At 43.4% G+C, this 19,967-nt stretch overlaps 1 protein-coding gene across 4 annotated transcripts in view; it reads left to right on the top strand.

Annotated features, from left to right (window-relative positions):
* LOC115107637 (unconventional myosin-VI-like) overlaps window positions 1–19,967 on the top strand; it is a 157,375-nt gene that overhangs the window by 80,418 nt on the left and 56,990 nt on the right. For all 4 annotated transcript variants that reach the window (XM_065008696.1, XM_029631094.2, XM_065008694.1 and 1 more), the window contains exons 16-19: window positions 5,444–5,571; window positions 5,748–5,843; window positions 6,149–6,319; window positions 12,159–12,197. In XM_065008696.1, the coding sequence (XP_064864768.1) occupies window positions 5,444–5,571; window positions 5,748–5,843; window positions 6,149–6,319; window positions 12,159–12,197 (434 nt within the window). The remainder of the gene's footprint in view (window positions 1–5,443; window positions 5,572–5,747; window positions 5,844–6,148; window positions 6,320–12,158; window positions 12,198–19,967) is intronic.

Below are 19,967 nucleotides of genomic sequence, written 5' to 3'. Positions count from 1 at the left end.
TCCAGTGACACTGCAGGGCGCCAAATTCAAACAACAGAAATCTCATAATTAATATTCCTCCAACATATAAGTATTATACACCATTTTAAAGATAAACTTCTTATTAATCCAGCCACAGTGTCTGATTCCAAAAAGGCTTTGCGGCAAAAGAACACCATGCGATTATGTTAGGTCAGCGCCTAGCCACAGAGAACCATACAGCCATTTTCCAACCAAGGAGAGGTGTCACAAAAGACAAAAATAGCGTTAACATTAATCACTAACCTTTGATGATGTTCACCGGATGGCACTCCCAGGACTCCATGTTAGACAAGAAATGTGTGTTTTGTTCGATAAAGTTCATCTTTATACATTTACATGACATTTAAGTCATTTAGGAGACGCTCTTATCCAGAGCGACTTACAAATTGGTGCATTCACCTTATGACATCCAGTGGAGCAGCCACTTTACAATAGTGCATCTAAATCTTTTAAGGGGGTGAGAAGGATTACTTTATCCTATCCTAGGTATTCCTTAAAGAGGTGGGGTTTCAGGTGTCTCCGGACGGTGGTGATTGACTCCGCTGTCCTGGCGTCGTGAGGGAGTTTGTTCCACCATTGGGGGGCCAGAGCAGCGAACAGTTTTGACTGGGCTGAGCGGGAACTGTACTTCCTCAGTGGTAGGGAGGCGAGCAGGCCAGAGGTGGATGAACGCAGTGCCCTTGTTTGGGTGTAGGGCCTGATCAGAGCCTGGAGGTACTGAGGTGCCGTTCCCCTCACAGCTCCGTAGGCAAGCACCATGGTCTTGTAGCGGATGCGAGCTTCAACTGGAAGCCAGTGGAGAGAGCGGAGGAGCGGGGTGACGTGAGAGAACTTGGGAAGGTTGAACACCAGACGGGCTGCGGCGTTCTGGATGAGTTGTAGGGGTTTAATAGCACAGGCAGGGAGCCCAGCCAACAGCGAGTTGCAGTAATCCAGACGGGAGATGACAAGTGCCTGGATTAGGACCTGCGCCGCTTCCTGTGTGAGGCAGGGTCGTACTCTGCGGATGTTGTAGAGCATGAACCTACAGGAACGGGCCACCGCCTTGATGTTAGTTGAGAACGACAGGGTGTTGTCCAGGATCACGCCAAGGTTCTTAGCGCTCTGGGAGGAGGACACAGTGGAGTTGTCAACCGTGATGGCGAGATCATGGAACGGGCAGTCCTTCCCGGGAGGAAGAGCAGCTCCGTCTTGCCGAGGTTCAGCTTGAGGTGGTGATCCGTCATCCACACTGATATGTCTGCCAGACATGCAGAGATGCGATTCGCCACCTGGTCATCAGAAGGGGAAAGGAGAAGATTAATTGTGTGTCGTCTGCATAGCAATGATAGGAGAGACCATGTGAGGTTATGACAGAGCCAAGTGACTTGGTGTATAGCGAGAATAGGAGAGGGCCTAGAACAGAGCCCTGGGGGACACCAGTGGTGAGAGCGCGTGGTGAGGAGACTGATTCTCGCCACGCCACCTGGTAGGAGCGACCTGTCAGGTAGGACGCAATCCAAGCGTGGGCCGCGCCGGAGATGCCCAACTCAGAGAGGGTGGAGAGGAGGATCTGATGGTTCACAGTATCGAAGGCAGCCGATAGGTCTAGAAGGATGAGAGCAGAGGAGAGAGAGTTAGCTTTAGCAGTGCGGAGCGCCTCCGTGATACAGAGAAGAGCAGTCTCAGTTGAATGACTAGTCTTGAAACCTGACTGATTTGGATCAAGAAGGTCATTCTGAGAGAGATAGCGGGAGAGCTGGCCAAGGACGGCACGTTCAAGGGTTTTGGAGAGAAAAGAAAGAAGGGATACTGGTCTGTAGTTGTTGACATCGGAGGGATCGAGTGTAGGTTTTTCAGAAGGGGTGCAACTCTCGCTCTCTTGAAGACGGAAGGGACGTAGCCAGCGGTCAGGGATGAGTTGATGAGCGAGGTGAGGTAGGGAGAAGGTCTCCGGAAATGGTCTGGAGAAGAGAGGAGGGGATAGGGTCAAGCGGGCAGGTTGTTGGGCGGCCGGCCGTCACAAGACGCGAGATTTCATCTGGAGAGAGAGGGGAGAAAGAGGTCAGAGCACAGGGTAGGGCAGTGTGAGCAGAACCAGCGGTGTCGTTTGACTTAGCAAACGAGGATCGGATGTCGTCAACCTTCTTTTCAAAATGGTTGACGAAGTCATCTGCAGAGAGGGAGGAGGGAGGGGGAGGGGGATTCAGGAGGGAGGAGAAGGTGGCAAAGAGCTTCCTAGGGTTAGAGGCAGATGCTTGGAATTTAGAGTGGTAGAAAGTGGCTTTAGCAGCAGCGACAGAAGAGGAAAATGTAGAGAGGAGGGAGTGAAAGGATGCCAGGTCCGCAGGGAGGCGAGTTTTCCTCCATTTCCGCTCGGCTGCCCGGAGCCCTGTTCTGTGAGCTCTCAATGAGTCGTCGAGCCACGGAGCGGGAGGGGAGGACCGAGCCGGCCTGGAGGATAGGGGACATAGAGAGTCAAAGGATGCAGAAAGGGAGGAGAGGAGGGTTGAGGAGGCAGAATCAGGAGATAGGTTGGAGAAGGTTTGAGCAGAGGGAAGAGATGATAGGATGGAAGAGGAGAGAGTAGCGGGGGAGAGAGAGCGAAGGTTGGGACGGCGCGATACCATCCGAGTAGGGGCAGTGTGGGAAGTGTTGGATGAGAGCGAGAGGGAAAAGGATACAAGGTAGTGGTCGGAGACTTGGAGGAGTTGCAATGAGGTTAGTGGAAGAACAGCATCTAGTAAAGATGAGGTCGAGCGTATTGCCTGCCTTGTGAGTAGGGGGAAGGTGAGAGGGTGAGGTCAAAAGAGGAGAGGAGTGGAAAGAAGGAGGCAGAGAGGAATGAGTCAAAGGTAGACGTGGGGAGGTTAAAGTCGCCCAGAACTGTGAGAGGTGAGCCGTCCTCAGGAAAGGAGCTTATCAAGGCATCAAGCTCATTGATGAACTCTCCGAGGGAACCTGGAGGGCGATAAATGATAAGGATGTTAAGCTTGAAAGGGCTGGTAACTGTGACAGCATGGAATTCAAAGGAGGCGATAGACAGATGGGTAAGGGGAGAAAGAGAGAATGACCATTTGGGAGAGATGAGGATCCCGGTGCCACCACCCCGCTGACCAGAAGCTCTCGGGGTGTGTGAGAACACGTGGGCGGACGAAGAGAGAGCAGTAGGAGTAGCAGTGTTATCTGTGGTGATCCATGTTTCCGTCAGTGCCAAGAAGTTGAGGGACTGGAGGGAGGCATAGGCTGAGATGAACTCTGCCTTGTTGGCCGCAGATCGGCAGTTCCAGAGGCTACCGGAGACCTGGAACTCCACGTGGGTCGTGCGCGCTGGGACCACCAGATTAGGGTGGCCGCGGCCACACGGTGTGGAGCGTTTGTATGGTCTGTGCAGAGAGGAGAAAACAGGGATAGACAGACACATAGTTGACAGGCTACAGAAGAGGCTACGCTAATGCAAAGGAGATTGGAATGACAAGTGGACTACACGTCTCGAATGTTCAGAAAGTTGAGCTTACGTAGCAAGAATCTTATTGACTAAAATGATTAAAAATCATACAGTACTGCTGAAGTAGGCTAGCTGGCAGTGGCTGCGTTGTTGACTTTGTAGGCTAGCTGGCAGTGGCTGCGTTGTTGATTCGGGGGCTAGCTGGCTAGCTAGCAGTGTTGATTACGTTATGTTGCGTTAAAAGAACGACAATAGCTGGCTAGGTAACCTAGAAAATCGCTCTAGACTACACAATTATCTTTGATACAGAGATGGCTATGTAGCTAGCTATGTAGCTAGCCACGATCAAACAAATCAAACCGTTGTACTGTAATGAAATGAAATGAAAATGTGATACTACCTGTGGAGCGAGGCGGAATGCGACCGGTAACCTAGAAAATCGCTCTAGACTACACAATTATCTACGCAATTATCTTTGATACAGAGACGGCTATGTAGCTAGCTATGTAGACGGTGGGCGTTAGCTAGCTGGCTAGCTGCTGGGCAGATACGTTAGGACGACGATATACGATAATTACGCAATTATCTTTGATACAAAGACGGCTATGTAGCTAGCTAAGAAGAAATTGCTAAGATTAGACAAATCAAACCGTTGTACTATAATGAAATGTAATGAAAAGTTATACTACCTGCAGACCGAAGTGCAGACCGAAGTGCGGATGCGACTGCTCGCTCCAACCCGGAAGTTTATGTCCAAAAACCTCATTTGAAATTGGCGCGTTATGTTCAAAAATGTATTGTCTCAAACAAACATCCGGTGAAAGTGCAGAGAGCCACGTCAAATTACAGAAATACTCATCATAAACATTGATCTAAGATACAAGTGTTATACATGCGATTAAAGATAAACTTCTCCTTAATGCAACCACTGTGTCAGATTTCAAAAAGGCTTTACGACAAAAACACACCATGTGATTATGTTAGGTCAGTGCCTAGCCACAGAAAACCATACATCCATTTTCCAACCAAGGACAGGTGTCACAAAAGTCAGAAATAGCATTCAAATGAATCACTTACCTTTGATGATCTTCATCTGATGGCACTCCCAGGTCTCCAATAAATGTTTGTTCCAATAAATGTTTGTTCCAATAAATGTTTGTTTTGTTCGATAAAGTTCATCTTTATGTCCAAATACCTCCTTTTTGTTCACGCGTTTAGTCACGCGTTTTAGTCCGGGCACAAAAAAGTTCCATTACAGTTTGTAGAAACATGTCAAACTATGTATAGAATCAATCTTTAAGATGTTTTTATCATAAATCTTCCGGACAATTCCTTTGGCTTTAGAAATGAAAGGGAATGGAGCTCGCGCTCACGGCCGTGCGCGTGACAAAACTCAAGGCTTTCAGCCAGACCACTGGTTCAAACAGCTCTTATTCGCTCCCCTTTCACAATAGAAGCCTGAAACAAGGTTCTAAAGACTGTTGACATCTAGTGGAAGCCTTAGGAAGTGCAATCTGACCCCATTTACACTGTATATTGGCTATGCAATCACTTGAAAATCTACAAATATTTTTCCATCCCAATTTCTTTTTTTTTTACTGACTTTTCTATGCATTAAACACCTCTCTCTCTCTCTCTCTCTCTCTCTCTCCTAACCTATGGAAAGAGTGAGTCACTGCAGCTCTAACTATGGATGTGTCATTCAGTCATGTCTTAATGAGCCGTTGTTCTCTCGTGCAAAGTGGTCTGTGTAGATCAAGGTCAGACTATTCTGAACTGAAACATTTTCATTATTTTATTACACCTTAAATTGTTTTTTGACAGGTACACCACCCTTCCCTAGCGTAATTGGATATCTTACACTGTCAGTGGCCCTGGACTATAGAAAGACTAAACCCCTAATGAAATACGTGAAGCAACAGGCACTGACTTATTGGATACAGTCATTTTGGGATCTCTTGACCCCTGACTCCTGACCGCTGTGTCTGTCTACAGACCTCGTGGAGGCCAAGCTGGTGGGCATCCTGGACATCCTGGATGAAGAGAACCGTCTACCTCAGCCCAGTGACCAGCACTTTGCAGAGACCGTACACAACAAACACAAGAACCACTTCCGACTGACCGTGAGTTCTTACTTTAACCAGGATTCATGTCCTTTCTCTGTGTACTTATAGGTTGTGTGTGTTTTATCGTCCGTAATGTCAGTCGTGGGTTTGTTAAGCCATTGGAATAAGTCTTGTCTCTGTGGTTGTATTTCTTTCACTTATTTAAAATGGATAGCGTGAAATGTGTTCCTCAGGTGCCCCGGAAATCAAAGCTGCAAGTTCACAGGAATGTGAGGGATGACGAGGGATTCATCATCAGACACTTTGCAGGAGCTGTGTGCTACGAGACGGTACATTTATGTTCACAAAATGACACCGCAGGATGTCTGAAGGCTAGAAAACATCAACATTACTCCTTTTTATATGATCAGACTTCAGTCTGTTTAAGTAATCCCCTATGTCCTTGTAGTAGGCCTATACTGCAGCATCTCCAACCAAACATTTTCCTCCTCTTTGACACCTGCACAAAACCCAGCATGTGGAATTCACTTTTTTTTATCACAAGTGCCCCACTTATCTTCCAACCAGAGTATAATTTTTCTGAACTGGGTGTGCTTCTGCATCTTCAAGGTTCTACATTTTCTCTGAATTGCAGACCAAGTTTGTGGAGAAGAACAATGATGCACTGCACATGTCCCTGGAGTGCCTAGTGAGTGAGTCTAAGGACCGGTTTATCCGGGAGCTCTTTGAGAACTCCAACAACACCAAGGACTCGAAACAGAAGGCCGGCAAGCTCAGCTTCATCAGCGTAGGCAACAAATTCAAGGTGAGGACGAATTTTAATCTACTGCCTTTTACTTCCACACTTTATTAATGTGCTTCTCAACATGGTAGGGATCCCAAATGGGACACTATTATCTATTAAGTGTGCTACTTTTGACCAGGACCCATAGGGCATAGGGGGCCATTGATGCAGCCATGGAATACTGAGGGGGAATGGGTATAAATGTCCATTTTAAAGGTTCAGTCTAGATGTTTTTATCTCAACATCAAATCATTTCTGGTTATGTCACCAGGCTGGCCAAAACTCCATCCCACCAAAACAGGCAAATATTTCAGGCTGTCTTTTCAAACAGCACTTACATTAAAAGGGTATTATCATAATTTTCACAATTTACAGTATTATTACAACCTCATATATATATATATATACAGTGCCTTGCGAAAGTATTCGGCCCCCTTGAACTTTGCGACCTTTTGCCACATTTCAGGCTTCAAACATAAAGATATAAAACTGTATTTTTTTGTGAAGAATCAACAACAAGTGGGACACAATCATGAAGTGGAACGACATTTATTGGATATTTCAAACTTTTTTAACAAATCAAAAACTGAAAAATTGGGCATGCAAAATTATTCAGCCCCTTTACTTTCAGTGCAGCAAACTCTCTCCAGAAGTTCAGTGAGGATCTCTGAATGATCCAATGTTGACCTAAATGACTAATGATGATAAATACAATCCACCTGTGTGTAATCAAGTCTCTGTATAAATGCACCTGCACTGTGATAGTCTCAGAGGTCCGTTAAAAGCGCAGAGAGCATCATGAAGAACAAGGAACACACCAGGCAGGTCCGAGATACTGTTGTGAAGAAGTTTAAAGCCGGATTTGGATACAAAAAGATTTCCCAAGCTTTAAACATCCCAAGGAGCACTGTGCAAGCGATAATATTGAAATGGAAGGAGTATCAGACCACTGCAAATCTACCAAGACCTGGCCGTCCCTCTAAACTTTCAGCTCATACAAGGAGAAGACTGATCAGAGATGCAGCCAAGAGGCCCATGATCACTCTGGATGGACTGCAGAGATCTACAGCTGAGGTGGGAGACTCTGTCCATAGGACAACAATCAGTCGTATATTGCACAAATCTGGCCTTTATGGAAGAGTGGCAAGAAGAAAGCCATTTCTTAAAGATATCCATAAAAAGTGTTGTTTAAAGTTTGCCACAAGCCACCTGGGAGACACACCAAACATGTGGAAGAAGGTGCTCTGGTCAGATGAAACCAAAATTGAACTTTTTGGCAACAATGCAAAACGTTATGTTTGGCGTAAAAGCCACACAGCTCATCACCCTGAACACACCATCCCCACTGTCAAACATGGTGGTGGCAGCATCATGGTTTGGGCCTGCTTTTCTTCAGCAGGGACAGGGAAGATGGTTAAAATTGATGGGAAGATGGATGGAGCCAAATACAGGACCATTCTGGAAGAAAACCTGATGGAGTCTGCAAAAGACCTGAGACTGGGACGGAGATTTGTCTTCCAACAAGACAATGATCCAAAACATAAAGCAAAATCTACAATGGAATGGTTCAAAAATAAACATATCCAGGTGTTAGAATGGCCAAGTCAAAGTCCAGACCTGAATCCAATCGAGAATCTGTGGAAAGAACTGAAAACTGCTGTTCACAAATGCTCTCCATCCAACCTCACTGAGCTCGAGCTGTTTTGCAAGGAGGAATGGGAAAAAATTTCAGTCTCTCGATGTGCAAAACTGATAGAGACATACCCCAAGCGACTTACAGCTGTAATCGCAGCAAAAGGTGGCGCTACAAAGTATTAACTTAAGGGGGCTGAATAATTTTGCACGCCCAATTTTTCAGTTTTTGATTTGTTAAAAAAGTTTGAAATATCCAATAAATGTCGTTCCACTTCATGATTGTGTCCCACTTGTTGTTGATTCTTCACAAAAAAATACAGTTTTATATCTTTGTTTGAAGCCTGAAATGTGGCAAAAGGTCGCAAAGTTCAAGGGGGCCGAATACTTTCGCAAGGCACTGTGTATATATATATATATGTGTATTTTAAATGCAAAACAGTAGCATCAAGGCTATTTTGTTACTTTATAGTCATAACTGTGATACTTTCTTACTCTATACTGTGATCCTGTAAGATGTGTTAAGATGCTGTGTCTGTTGTAAGTGAAATCAGAGGAGCGTTCAGGTGCTGCAATATTCATTCATGTTAATAAGCAGTTATTGTAAGCTATCATTGGTACTGCTAGACACAGTGGAGAAGAAGGAAAGTTGGAGTACAATAGTTACAAAAAGTTACATACATACAATTTTAGAAGATTTGAATGCAGCTTATTTTTCAGGGTTGCATAATGTGTTTTGATTTAATCTTCCTCTGGTTTAGTTTCCAGAGTTCATTTTGTTTCTACATTCTGTTAATGTGTTCTTCCTCATCTCTCTCCTTCCCACTGTTCCTCCTTCCATTCTGTCTCTCCATCCTTTCCCTACCCCCCATCACGCCCTGGTTTCTCAAATGACTGCCTCGCCTGGTTCACCAACTACTTCTCAGACAGAGTTCTAATGTGTCAAATCGGAGGGCCTGTTGCCCGGACCTCTGGCAGTCTCTATGGGGGTGCCACAGGGTTCAATTCTCGGGCCGACTCTTTTCTCTGTATACATCAATGATGTCGCTCTTGCTGCTGGTGATTCTCTGATCCACCTCTATGCAGACAACACCATTATGTATACTGCTAGCCCTTCTTTGGACACTATGTTAACTAACCTCCAGACGAGCTTCAATGCCATACAACTCTCCTTCCGTGGCCTCCAACTGCTCTTAAATGCAAGTAAAACTAAATGCATGCTCTTCAACCGATCGCTGCTCGCACCTGCCCGCCCGTCCAGCATCACTACTCTGGACGGTTCAGACTTAGATTATGTGGACAACTACAAATACCTAGGTGTCTGGTTAGACTGTAAACTCTCCTTCCACACTCACATTAAGCATCTCCAATCCAAAATTAAATCTATATTCAGCTTCCTATTTCGCAACACTCATGCTGCCAAACATACCCTCGTAGAACTGACTATCCTGCCGAACCTTGACTTCGGCGATGTAATTTACAAAATAGCCTCCAACACTCTACTCAGCAAATTGGATACAGTCTATCACAGTGCCATCCGTTTTGTCACCAAAGCCCCATATGCGACCACTGCTACCTGTTTGCTCTCGTTGGCTGGCCCTCGCTTCATATTCATCGCCAAACCCACTGGCTCCAGGTCATCTATAAGTCTTTGCTAGGTGAAGCCCCGCCTTATCTCAGCTCACTGGTCACCATAGCAGCACCTACCCGTAGCACGTGCTCCAGCAGGTATATTTCACTGGTCACCCCCAAAGCCAATTCCTCATTTGGCTGCCTTTCCTTCCAGTTCCCTCCTGCCAATGACTGGAACGAATTGCAAAAATCACTGAAGCTGGAGACTCATATCTCCCTCACTAACTTTAAGCACCAGCTGTCAGAGCAGATCACTGCACCTGTACATAGCCCATCTGTAAATAGCCCATCCAACTACCTCATCCCCATACTGTTATTATTTATTTTTTTGCTCCTTTGCACCCCAGTATCTCTACTTGCAAATTCATCTTCTGCACATCTATCACTCGTGTTTGAATGGCTAAATTGTAATTATTTCGCCACTATGGCCTATTTATTGCCTTTCCTCCCTTATCTTACCTTATTTGCACACACTGTACATAGACTTTTTCTCTATTGTGTTATTGACTGGATGTTTGTTTATACCATGTGTAACTCTGTTGTTGTTTGTGTCGCACTGCTTTGCTTTATCTTGGCCAGGTCGCAGTTGTAAATGAGAACTTGTTCTCAACTAGCCTACCTGGTTAAATAAAGGTGAAATAAAAAATAAATAAAATCATAGCTGTGATTTAAAGTCAAAAAGCTGTGTAGAGAGAGGGAGAAATACAGACAGGAAAAGTAGATACATATAGCGGTTCAAATCAGAATCAGTCAGGGGAGTAAGGTAACTTCTCCTGTTCCGTTGTGTGCTATGAATCCCACAATGCATCAGTGAATAATGCAGGCAACACCCTGCTGTTCTCCAGCTAACTGCCTCCAGTCACCCCCTTCCCTGTCCCCTACCTCCCCAGTCCTGGTTCTGTGCTGTCTCCCTGTTAATCGCCGTTTGTTTCCTGCATCACTGCAACACTTGCTAATGACATCTTGATGTCGGCAGCTTCCAATTCCAATCAATTGAGATGTTATTCATATCATTATCAGGAGTGTAGTATGAAGAGTTTGCAATGTTGTGTAGTTTGCAGTGAGATACCATAGCATATAGGATCAGAGAAATGTTCAATGACAGGATCAATGTCCACCGAGCAATTGTCCCTACAATCCCATTATCTTCTTATGATTCCATAATAAAATTATTACGATACTTATTGAGCAGTGTACATGCCAGTTGGCAGTTGCACCGAATAGGACTGCCTGCCAGGCAGCTACTGTACATATTAAGCAGCTACTGTTAATAAGGTAGTTACTGTAGAAAGTGATATGCTGTAGATCATAAGATTTAGAGCTTGACTAAGGCCTAATCAGTGATTCAGCGTTTTGTACCTGTCTGTTCTCAGAGTTACAAGGTGAGATAGAGAGCGTTATCAGCTGTTTATTTGAGATATCCTGCTGGGTTTATAAATATTAATGTCCCTAGAGCAGTCTGTCTGTTAAACACAACTCTCTGCAGATTAAGGTTACAAAATGATGGTAACTTCCCAGATTTTCCAGAAATACCGGTATGGACAATTCCTGGACTTATTAGGGAATTCCAACTGGGATTTCTGGAAAACCGGGACATTTTGGGAAGGTTCCAGGGGTTTTGCAACCAGAGCTCTAGATCAGTGACAGAGGGGCCAACAAGTGGTTATCTGTCTGTCATCTCAGTTAGTTGGCTACCATGCATCCATATTTCTGTCATCTCACAGTGTCCAGTTAGTTGGCTACCATGCATCCATATTTCTGTCATCTCACAGTGTCCAGTTAGTAGGCTACCATGCATCCATCTATCTGTCATCTCACAGTGTCCAGTTAGTTGGCTACCATGCATCCATCTATCTGTCATCTCACAGTGTCCAGTTAGTTGGCTACCATGCATCCATCTGTCTGTCATCTGTGTCCAGTTAGTTGGCTACCATCCATCTGTCTGTCATCTGTGTCCAGTTAGTTGGCTACCATGCATCCATCTGTCTGTCATCTCAGTGTCCAGTTAGTTGGCTACCATGCATCCATCTGTCTGTCATCTCAGTGTCCAGTTAGTTGGCTACCATGCATCCATCTGTCTGTCATCTCAGTGTCCAGTTAGTTGGCTACCATGCATCCATCTGTCTGTCATCTCAGTGTCCAGTTAGTTGGCTACCATGCATCCATCTTTCTGTCATCACAGTGTCCAGTTAGTTGGCTACCATGCATCCATCTGTCTGTCATCTCAGTGTCCAGTTAGTTGGCTACCATGCATCCATCTTTCTGTCATCACAGTGTCCAGTTAGTTGGCTACCATGCATCCATCTGTCTGTCCCTCAGTTCCTGTGGTCCTATCAGTGTTGTATTTAGGCCTGTTTGCATGATACATTAAAACAAAATGTCTTTGTCTTTCGTTTCAATGCGCTTTAACCATGAATGTGTGTCTGTCGCGGCTGTACTGTTGCTTAAGTAGCTGTTTTGAGTGTTGGACAGGAGCGCTGGAGGCAGAGAGGGAGCAAGTACCCTTTAATAAGCATGTGTTCATGCTGTGTTGGACTAGACAGGTCTGTGGAGTTGGTCTGTATCACTGAACAAAGGTTTTCTTTTACCTCAACAGACCCAGCTGAACATTCTACTGGAGAAGCTTCGCAGCACGGTTAGTATTTACTACAGTGCTCAACAAGTTACTACTTTACCCCACACATAGGGCATCTAACTTGAACTGAGATCAGTTGTCATATAATATACACTCGCCTCGCCATTTATTTTGATAGTTAGGATAACATGTGTACATGTGACTCTATAGATCTGAGATTACATGTTTTATATGTTGCATCAGTACAGAATGTCACCTTTTATTTGAGGGTATTTTCACACATATCTGCTTTATTGTTTAGAAATGAAAGCATTTTATGTATGTAGTCACACCATTTGAAGAAGTTTTCACTTCACTTATATTGTATTAGAGTAGTCAAAAGTTTAGTATTTGGTCTCATATTCCTAGCACGCAATGACTACATCAAGCTTGTGACTACAAACTTGTTTGAACAATTTGTAGTTTGTTTTGGTTGTGTTTTAGATTGTTTTGCCCAATAAATTGTAAACTGTTATGGTAAAAACATAGATTCAATGTTGTGAAGATGGGGAGAGGTCTGTCCGTAATAAAGATATGCTCTATTTCTCACTCCACAAAGCAAGTCCTGCAGGCTCTAGTTTTATCTTATCTTGATTATTGTCCAGTCATATGGTCAAGTGCTGCAAAGAAAGACCTAGTTAAGCTGCATCTGGCCAAGAACGGAGCGGCACGTCTTGCTCTTCATTTTAATCAGAGGGCTAATATTAATACTATGCATGCCAGTCTCTCTTAGCTAAGAGTTGAGGAAAGACGACTGCCAAATGTCTTGTTTTTATAAGAAACATTAACCTGTCTGTGAACCCTCGCCAACAGCCAATGAGATTGCAGGGTGCCAAATCTCATAAATCAAATTTATCAAACATACAAGTATTAGGCACCATTTTAAAGATACCATTCTCATTAATCCAGCCACAGTGTCTGATTTCAAAAATGCTTTACAGCGAAAGCTCCACAAACGTTTATGTTAGGTCACCACCAAATCACAGAAAACCCCAGCCATTTTTCCAGCCAAAGAGAGGAGTCAAAAAAAGCACAAATAGAGATAAAATGAATCACTAACCTTTGATGAACTTCATCAGATGACACTCATAGGACTTCATGTTACAGAATACATGTATGTTTTGTTCGATAAAGTGCATATTTATATTTTAAAAATCTCATTTTACATTGGTGTGTTATGTTCAGTAATGTTTTGCTTCCAAAACATGCAGTGATTTTGCAGAGAGCCTCATCAATTTACAGAAATACTCATTATAAATGTTGATGAAAATACAACTGTTATGCATGGAACTTTAGATATACTTCTCCTTAATTGAATTATTATTATTATTTTTTCACCTTTATTTAACCAGGTAGGCTAGTTGAGAACAAGTTCTCATTTGCAACTGCGACCTGGCCAAGATAAAGCAAAGCAGTGTGAAGCAGACAACAACACAGAGTTACACATGGAGTAAACAATAAACAAGCCCGTAACACAATAAACAAATCAATGACACAGTAGAAAAAAGAAAGTCTATATACAGTGTGTGCAAAAGGCATGAGGAGGTAGGCAATAAATAGGCCATAGGAGCGAACAGTTACAATTTAGCAGATTAACACTAGAGTGATAAATGAGCAGATGATTTGAAAAGTACATAAATAAAAACAGTATGGGGATGAGGTAGGTAGATTGGGTGGGCTATTTACAGATGGACCATGTACAGCTGCAGCGATCGGTTAGCTTGCTCAGATAGTTGATGTTTAAAGTCGGTGAGGGAAATAACTCTCCAACTTCAATGATTTTTGCAATTCGTTCCAGTCACTGGCAGAAGAGAACTGTAAGGAAAGGCGGCCAAATGAGGTGTTGGCTTTGGGGAGGATCAGTGAGATATACCTGCTGGAACGTGTGCTACAGTGGGTGTTGTTTTCCTGACCAGGGAGGAGAGAGAGAGGGGGTGGGGAGAGAGAGGGGGGGTGTGAGGAGAGAGAGAGGGGGTGGGAGGAGAGAGAGAGGGGGTGGGGGAGAGAGAGGGGGTGGGGGGAGAGAGGGGGGGTGGGGAGTGAGAGAGGGAGACTCCTGGAGGGGAGAGAGAGACTTCATTACATTAAACAACTAACTAGATAAGGCGGAGCTTTACCTAGCATAGACTTATAGATGACCTGGAGCCAGTGGGTCTGGCGATAAATATGTAGCGAGGGACAGCCGACTAGAGCATACAGGTCGCAGTGGTGGGTGGTATAAGGTGATTTGGTAACAAAACGGATGGCACTGTGAGAGACTGCATCCAGTTTGCTGAGTAGAGTGTTGGAAGCTATAGTAGATGACATCGCCAAAGTCGAGGATCGGTAGGATAGTCAGTTTTACTAGGGTATGTTTGGCGGCGTGAGTGAAGGAGGTTTTGTTGCAAAATAGAAAGCCGATTCTAGATTTGATTTTTGATTGGAGATGTTTAATATGAGTCTGGGAGGAGAGTTTAAAGTCTAAGCAGACACCTAGGTATTTATAGTTGTCCACATATTCTAGGTCGGAACCGTCCAGGGTGGTGATGCTAGTCGGGCGGGCGGGTGCAGGCAGCGAACGGTTGAAAAGCATGCATTTGGTTTTACTAGCATTTAACCTCTTAAGTCGACCCTCTACTTTTTCGAACATTCTGTTAAAAATCGCGCAACATTTCAGCGCCCTGCTACTCATGCCAGGAATATAGTATATGCATATGATTAGTATGTGTGGATAGAAAACACTCAGACGTTTATAAAACTGGTTAAATCACGGCTGTGACTATAACAGAACGTGCGATTCATCGAAAAGTGCAGGAAAATCTGATCACTGAAAATGGAAAAATATATCCATGCGCGACTTCAACCCATTGATAAAGGTGAACCACATTAAATGGGGCCGAGGTTGCAATACCTACAGCTTCCACACGATGTCAACAGGCTTGTCATTTGCCTACGATTTGTTTCTTGGTCAAACGGACGCAAGGCAGCGTCTTTCTTCCGGTCTCCGACCGGATATTTTGTTTGAGATTTACCCGGACATTATTTCCAGACGTACAGCTATAGAATAAATCTCCTCGTGATCAGTTTGATCGCTTATTAACGTTTACTAATACCTAAAGTTGCATTACAAAAGTATTTCGAAGTGTTTTGTGAAAGTTTATCGTCGACTTTTTTAATTAAAAAAATTACGTTACGTTACAAAACGCTATTTTTTTCCTTGATCACACAGTCTTCATAGATCGATATCTAGGCTATATATGGACCGATTTAATCGGAAAAAAGACCCAATAGTGATGTTTATGGGACATCTAGGAGTGCCAACAAAGAAGATGGTCAAAGGTAATGAATGTTTTATATTTTATTTGTGCGTTTTGTGTAGCGCCGACTATGCTAATTATTTTTGTTTACGTCCCCTGCGGGTCTTTTGGGGTGTTACATGCTATCAGATAAATGCTTCTCATGCTTTCGCCGAAAAGCATTTTAAAAATCTGACTTGTTGCCTGGATTCACAACGAGTGTAGCTTTAATTCAGTACCCTGCATGTGTATTTTAATGAACGTTTGAGTTTTAACGAGTACTATTAGCATTTAGCGTAGCGCATTTGCATTTCCAGATGTCTAGATGGGACGCCTGCGTGTCAAGTAGGAGCAAGAGGTTAACCTGTTGCGATGAGCCATCCCGGATCCGGGATCGTGAATACAGCCTCAAGCTCATTACCATAACGCAACGTTAACTATTCATGAAAATCGCAAATGAAATGAAATCAATATGCTAGCTCTCAAGCTTAGATTTTTGTTAACAACACTGTCATCTCAGATTTTCAAAATATGCTTCTCAACCATTGCAAAACAAGCATTTGTGTAACACTATTGATAGCTAGCGTAGCATTTAGCGTTAGCATTCAGCAGGCAACATTTTCACAAAAACCAGAAAAACATTCAAATAAAATAATTTACCTTTGAAGAACTTCAGATTTTTTCAATGAGGAGACTCTGTTAGATAGCAAATGTTCAGTTTTTACAAAAAGATTATTTGTGCAGGACAAATCGCTCCGTTTTCTGCGTCACGTTTAGTTACGAAAGAAACCTGTATCCAGGATTGTGTAAATCTATCCGCAAGCTCATTAGCATAACGCAACGTTAACTATTCATGAAAATCGCAAATGAAATGAAATAAATCTATTTGCTCTCAAGCTTAGCCTTTTGTTAACAACACTGTCATCTCAGATTTTCAAAAATATGCTTCTCAACCATTGCAAAACAAGCATTTGTGTAACACTATTGATAGCCTAGCATAGTATTATGCCTGACATTCAGCAAGCAACATTTTCACAAAAACCAGAAAAACATTCAAATAAAATGATTTACCTTTGAAGAACTTCAGATGTTTTCAATGAGGAGACTCTCAGTTAGATTGCAAATGTTCAGTTTTTACAAAAATATTATTTGTGTTGACAAAATCGCTGTTTTCTCCATCACGTTTGGGTAAGAAAAAAAACGAAAATTAAGTCATTAAAACGCGAACTTTTTTCCAAATTAACTCCATAATATCGACAGAAACATGGCAAACCGATGTTTAGAATCAATCCTCAAGGTGTTTTTCACATATCTATCGACGATAAATCCATCGTGGCAGTTGACTTTCTCTTCTGAAGAAATGGAACGCACATGGACCTAGAGATTACGCAATAATTTCGACACAGGACACCGGGCGGACCCCTGGTAAATGTAGTCTCTTATGGTCAATCTTCCAATGATATGCCTACAAATACGTCACAATGCTGCAGACATCTTGGACGAACGGCAGAGAGCTCAAGTTCATTCATGGCACATTCACAGCCATATAAGGAGACGATGGGAAACAGCCTCAAAAATTCTGCTCATTTCCTGTTTGAGGTTTCATCTTGGTTTCGCCTGTAACATCAGTTCTGTGGCACACAGATAATATCTTTGCAGTTTTGAAAACGTCAGAGTGTTTTCTTTCCAAAGCTGCCAATTATATGCATAGTCGAGCATCTTTTCGTGACAAAATATTGCGCTTAAAACGGGCACGTTTTTTTATCCAATAATGACATAGCGCCCCCATAGGTTGAAGAGGTTAACTTGGCTTTCGAAGACTTTAGATAGGCAGGGCAGGATGGATATAGGTGTGTAACAGTTTGGGTCTAGGGTGTCACCCCCTTTGAAGAGGGGGATGACCGCGGCAGCTTTCCAATCTTTAGGGATCTTGGACGATACGAAAGCGAGGTTGAACAGGCTGGAAATAGGGGTTGCAACAATGGCGGTGGATAGTTTTAGAAAGAGAGGGTTCAGATTGTCTAGCCCAGCTGATTTGTACGAGTCCATGTTTTGCAGCTCTTTCAGAACATCTGCTGTCTGGATTTGGGTGAAGGAGAAGCTGGGGAGGCTTGGGCGAGTAGCTGCGGGGTAGGCGGAACTGTTGGCTGTGGTTGGAGTAGCCAGGAGGAAGGCATGGCCAGCCATTGAGAAATGCTTATTGAAATTTTAGATTATCATGGATTTATCAGTGGTGAACATGTTATCTAGCCTCAGTGCAGTGGGCAGCCGGGAGGAGGTGCTCTTGTTCTCCATGGACTTTACAGTGTCCCAAAACTTTTTGGAGTTTCTACAGGATGCAGATTTTTGTTTGAAAAAGCTAGCCTTTGCTTTCCTGACTGACTGTGTGTATTGGTTCCTGACTTCCCTGAACAGTTGCATATCGTGGGGACTATTCAATGCTATTGCAGTCCGCCACAGGATGTTTTTGTACTGGTCAAGGGCAGGCAGGTCTGGAGTGAACCAAGGGCTATATCTGTTCTTAGTTCTACATTTTTGAACGGGGCATGCTTATCTAAGATGGTGAGGAAATTACTTTTAAGGAATGACCAGGCATCCTCGACTGATGGGATGAGGGCAATATCCTTCCAGGATACCCGGGCCAGGTCGATTAGAAAGGCCTGCTCGCAGAAGTGTTTTAGGGAGCGTTTGACAGTGATGAGGGGTGGTCGTTTGACTGCGGACCCATAGTGGATATAGGCAATGAGGCAGTGATCGCTGACATCCTGATTGAAAACAGTGGAGGTGTATTTGGAGGGCAAGTTGGTCAGGATAATGTCTATGAGGGTGCCCATGTTTATGGATTTAGGGTTGTACCTGGTGGGTTCCTTGATGATTTGTGTGAGATTGAGGGCATCTAGCTTAGATTGTAGGACTGCCGGAGTGTTAATCATATCCCAGTTTAGGTCACCTAACAGAACAAACTCTGAAGCTAGATGGGGGGCGATCAATTTAATGCAACCTCTGTGTCAGATTTTTTTTTAACGTTACGGAAAAAGCATACCATGCAATAATCTGAGTACGGAGCTCAGAGCCCAAACCAGCCAAAATAAATATCCGCCATGTTGCACAGTCAACATTAGTCAGAAATAGCATTATAAATATTCACTTACCTTTGATGATCTTCATCAGAATGCACTCCCGGGAATCCCAGTTCCACAATAAATGTTTGATTTGTTCGGTAAAGTTCATCATTTATGTCCATTGTTATGGCGTTTGGTTAACAAATCGAAACGCGAGTGCAACTTCCAGCAATAAAGGTCGGACGAAAATTCCAAAAAGTTATATTACTGGTCGTAGACACATATCAAACGTTGTATAGAATCAATCTTTAGGATGTTTTTATCATAAATGTTCAATAATGTTCCAACTGGAGAATTCCATTGTCTGTAGAAAAGCCATGGAACGAGAGCTAACTCTCTCGTGACCGCGCGTCACGAGCCTGTGACACTCTGCCAGACCACTGACTCAAAGAGCCCTTATGAGCCCCTCCTTTACAGTAGAAGCCTCAAACAAGTTTCTAAAGACGGTTGACATCTAGTGGAAGCCTTAGGAAGTGCAATTTGACCCCATAGACACTGTGTATTCGATAGGCCAAGCTTTGAAAAACATCAAACCTCAGATTTCCCACTTCCTGGTTGGAATTTTCTCAGGTTTTCGCCTGCCATATGAGTTCTGTTATACTCACAGACATCATTCAAACAGTTTTAGAAACTTCAGAGTGTTTTCTATCTAATGGTAATAATGCTATGCATATATTAGCATCTGGGACAGAGCAGGAGGCAGTTCACTCTGGGCACGCTATTCATCCAAAGTGAAAATGCTGCCCCCTATCCCTAAAAAGTTAAGAACACATTCTTATTTTCAGTGACGGCATAGGAACGGTGGGTTAACTGCCTCGTTCAGGGGCAGAACGACAGATTTTTACCTTGTCAGCTTGGAGGTTTCAATCTTGCAACCTTACAGTTAACTAGTCCAACGCTCTAACCACCTGATTACATTGCACTCCACGAGGAGGCTGCCTGTTACGCGAATGCAGTAAGCCAAGGTAAGTTGCTAGCTAGCATTAAACTTATCTTATAACTAACTAACTAACAATCAATCAATCATAATCACTAGTTAACTACACATGGTTGATGATATTACTAGTTTATCTAGCGTATCGTTGCTGCAATGTGTACCTAACCATAAACATCAATGCCTTTCTTAAAATCAATACACAGAAGTAAATATTTTTAAACCTGCATATTTAGCTAAAAGAAATCCAGGTTAGCAGGCAATATTAACCAGGTGAAATTGTGTCACTTCTCTTGCATTCATTGCACGCAGTCAGTGTATATGCAACAGTTTGGGCCGCCTAATTTGAATTTTACGTAATTATGACATAACATTGAAGGTTGTGCAATATAACAGGAATATTTAGACTTATGGATGCCACCCGTTAGATAAAACACGGAACGGTTCTGTATTTCACTGA

This window comes from Oncorhynchus nerka, linkage group LG24 (genome assembly GCF_034236695.1).
Source record: "Oncorhynchus nerka isolate Pitt River linkage group LG24, Oner_Uvic_2.0, whole genome shotgun sequence".
Taxonomy (NCBI): domain Eukaryota; kingdom Metazoa; phylum Chordata; class Actinopteri; order Salmoniformes; family Salmonidae; genus Oncorhynchus; species Oncorhynchus nerka.
The sequence above is the reverse complement of the archived record's forward strand: the minus strand, read 5'-3'. Positions and strand labels throughout refer to the sequence as shown.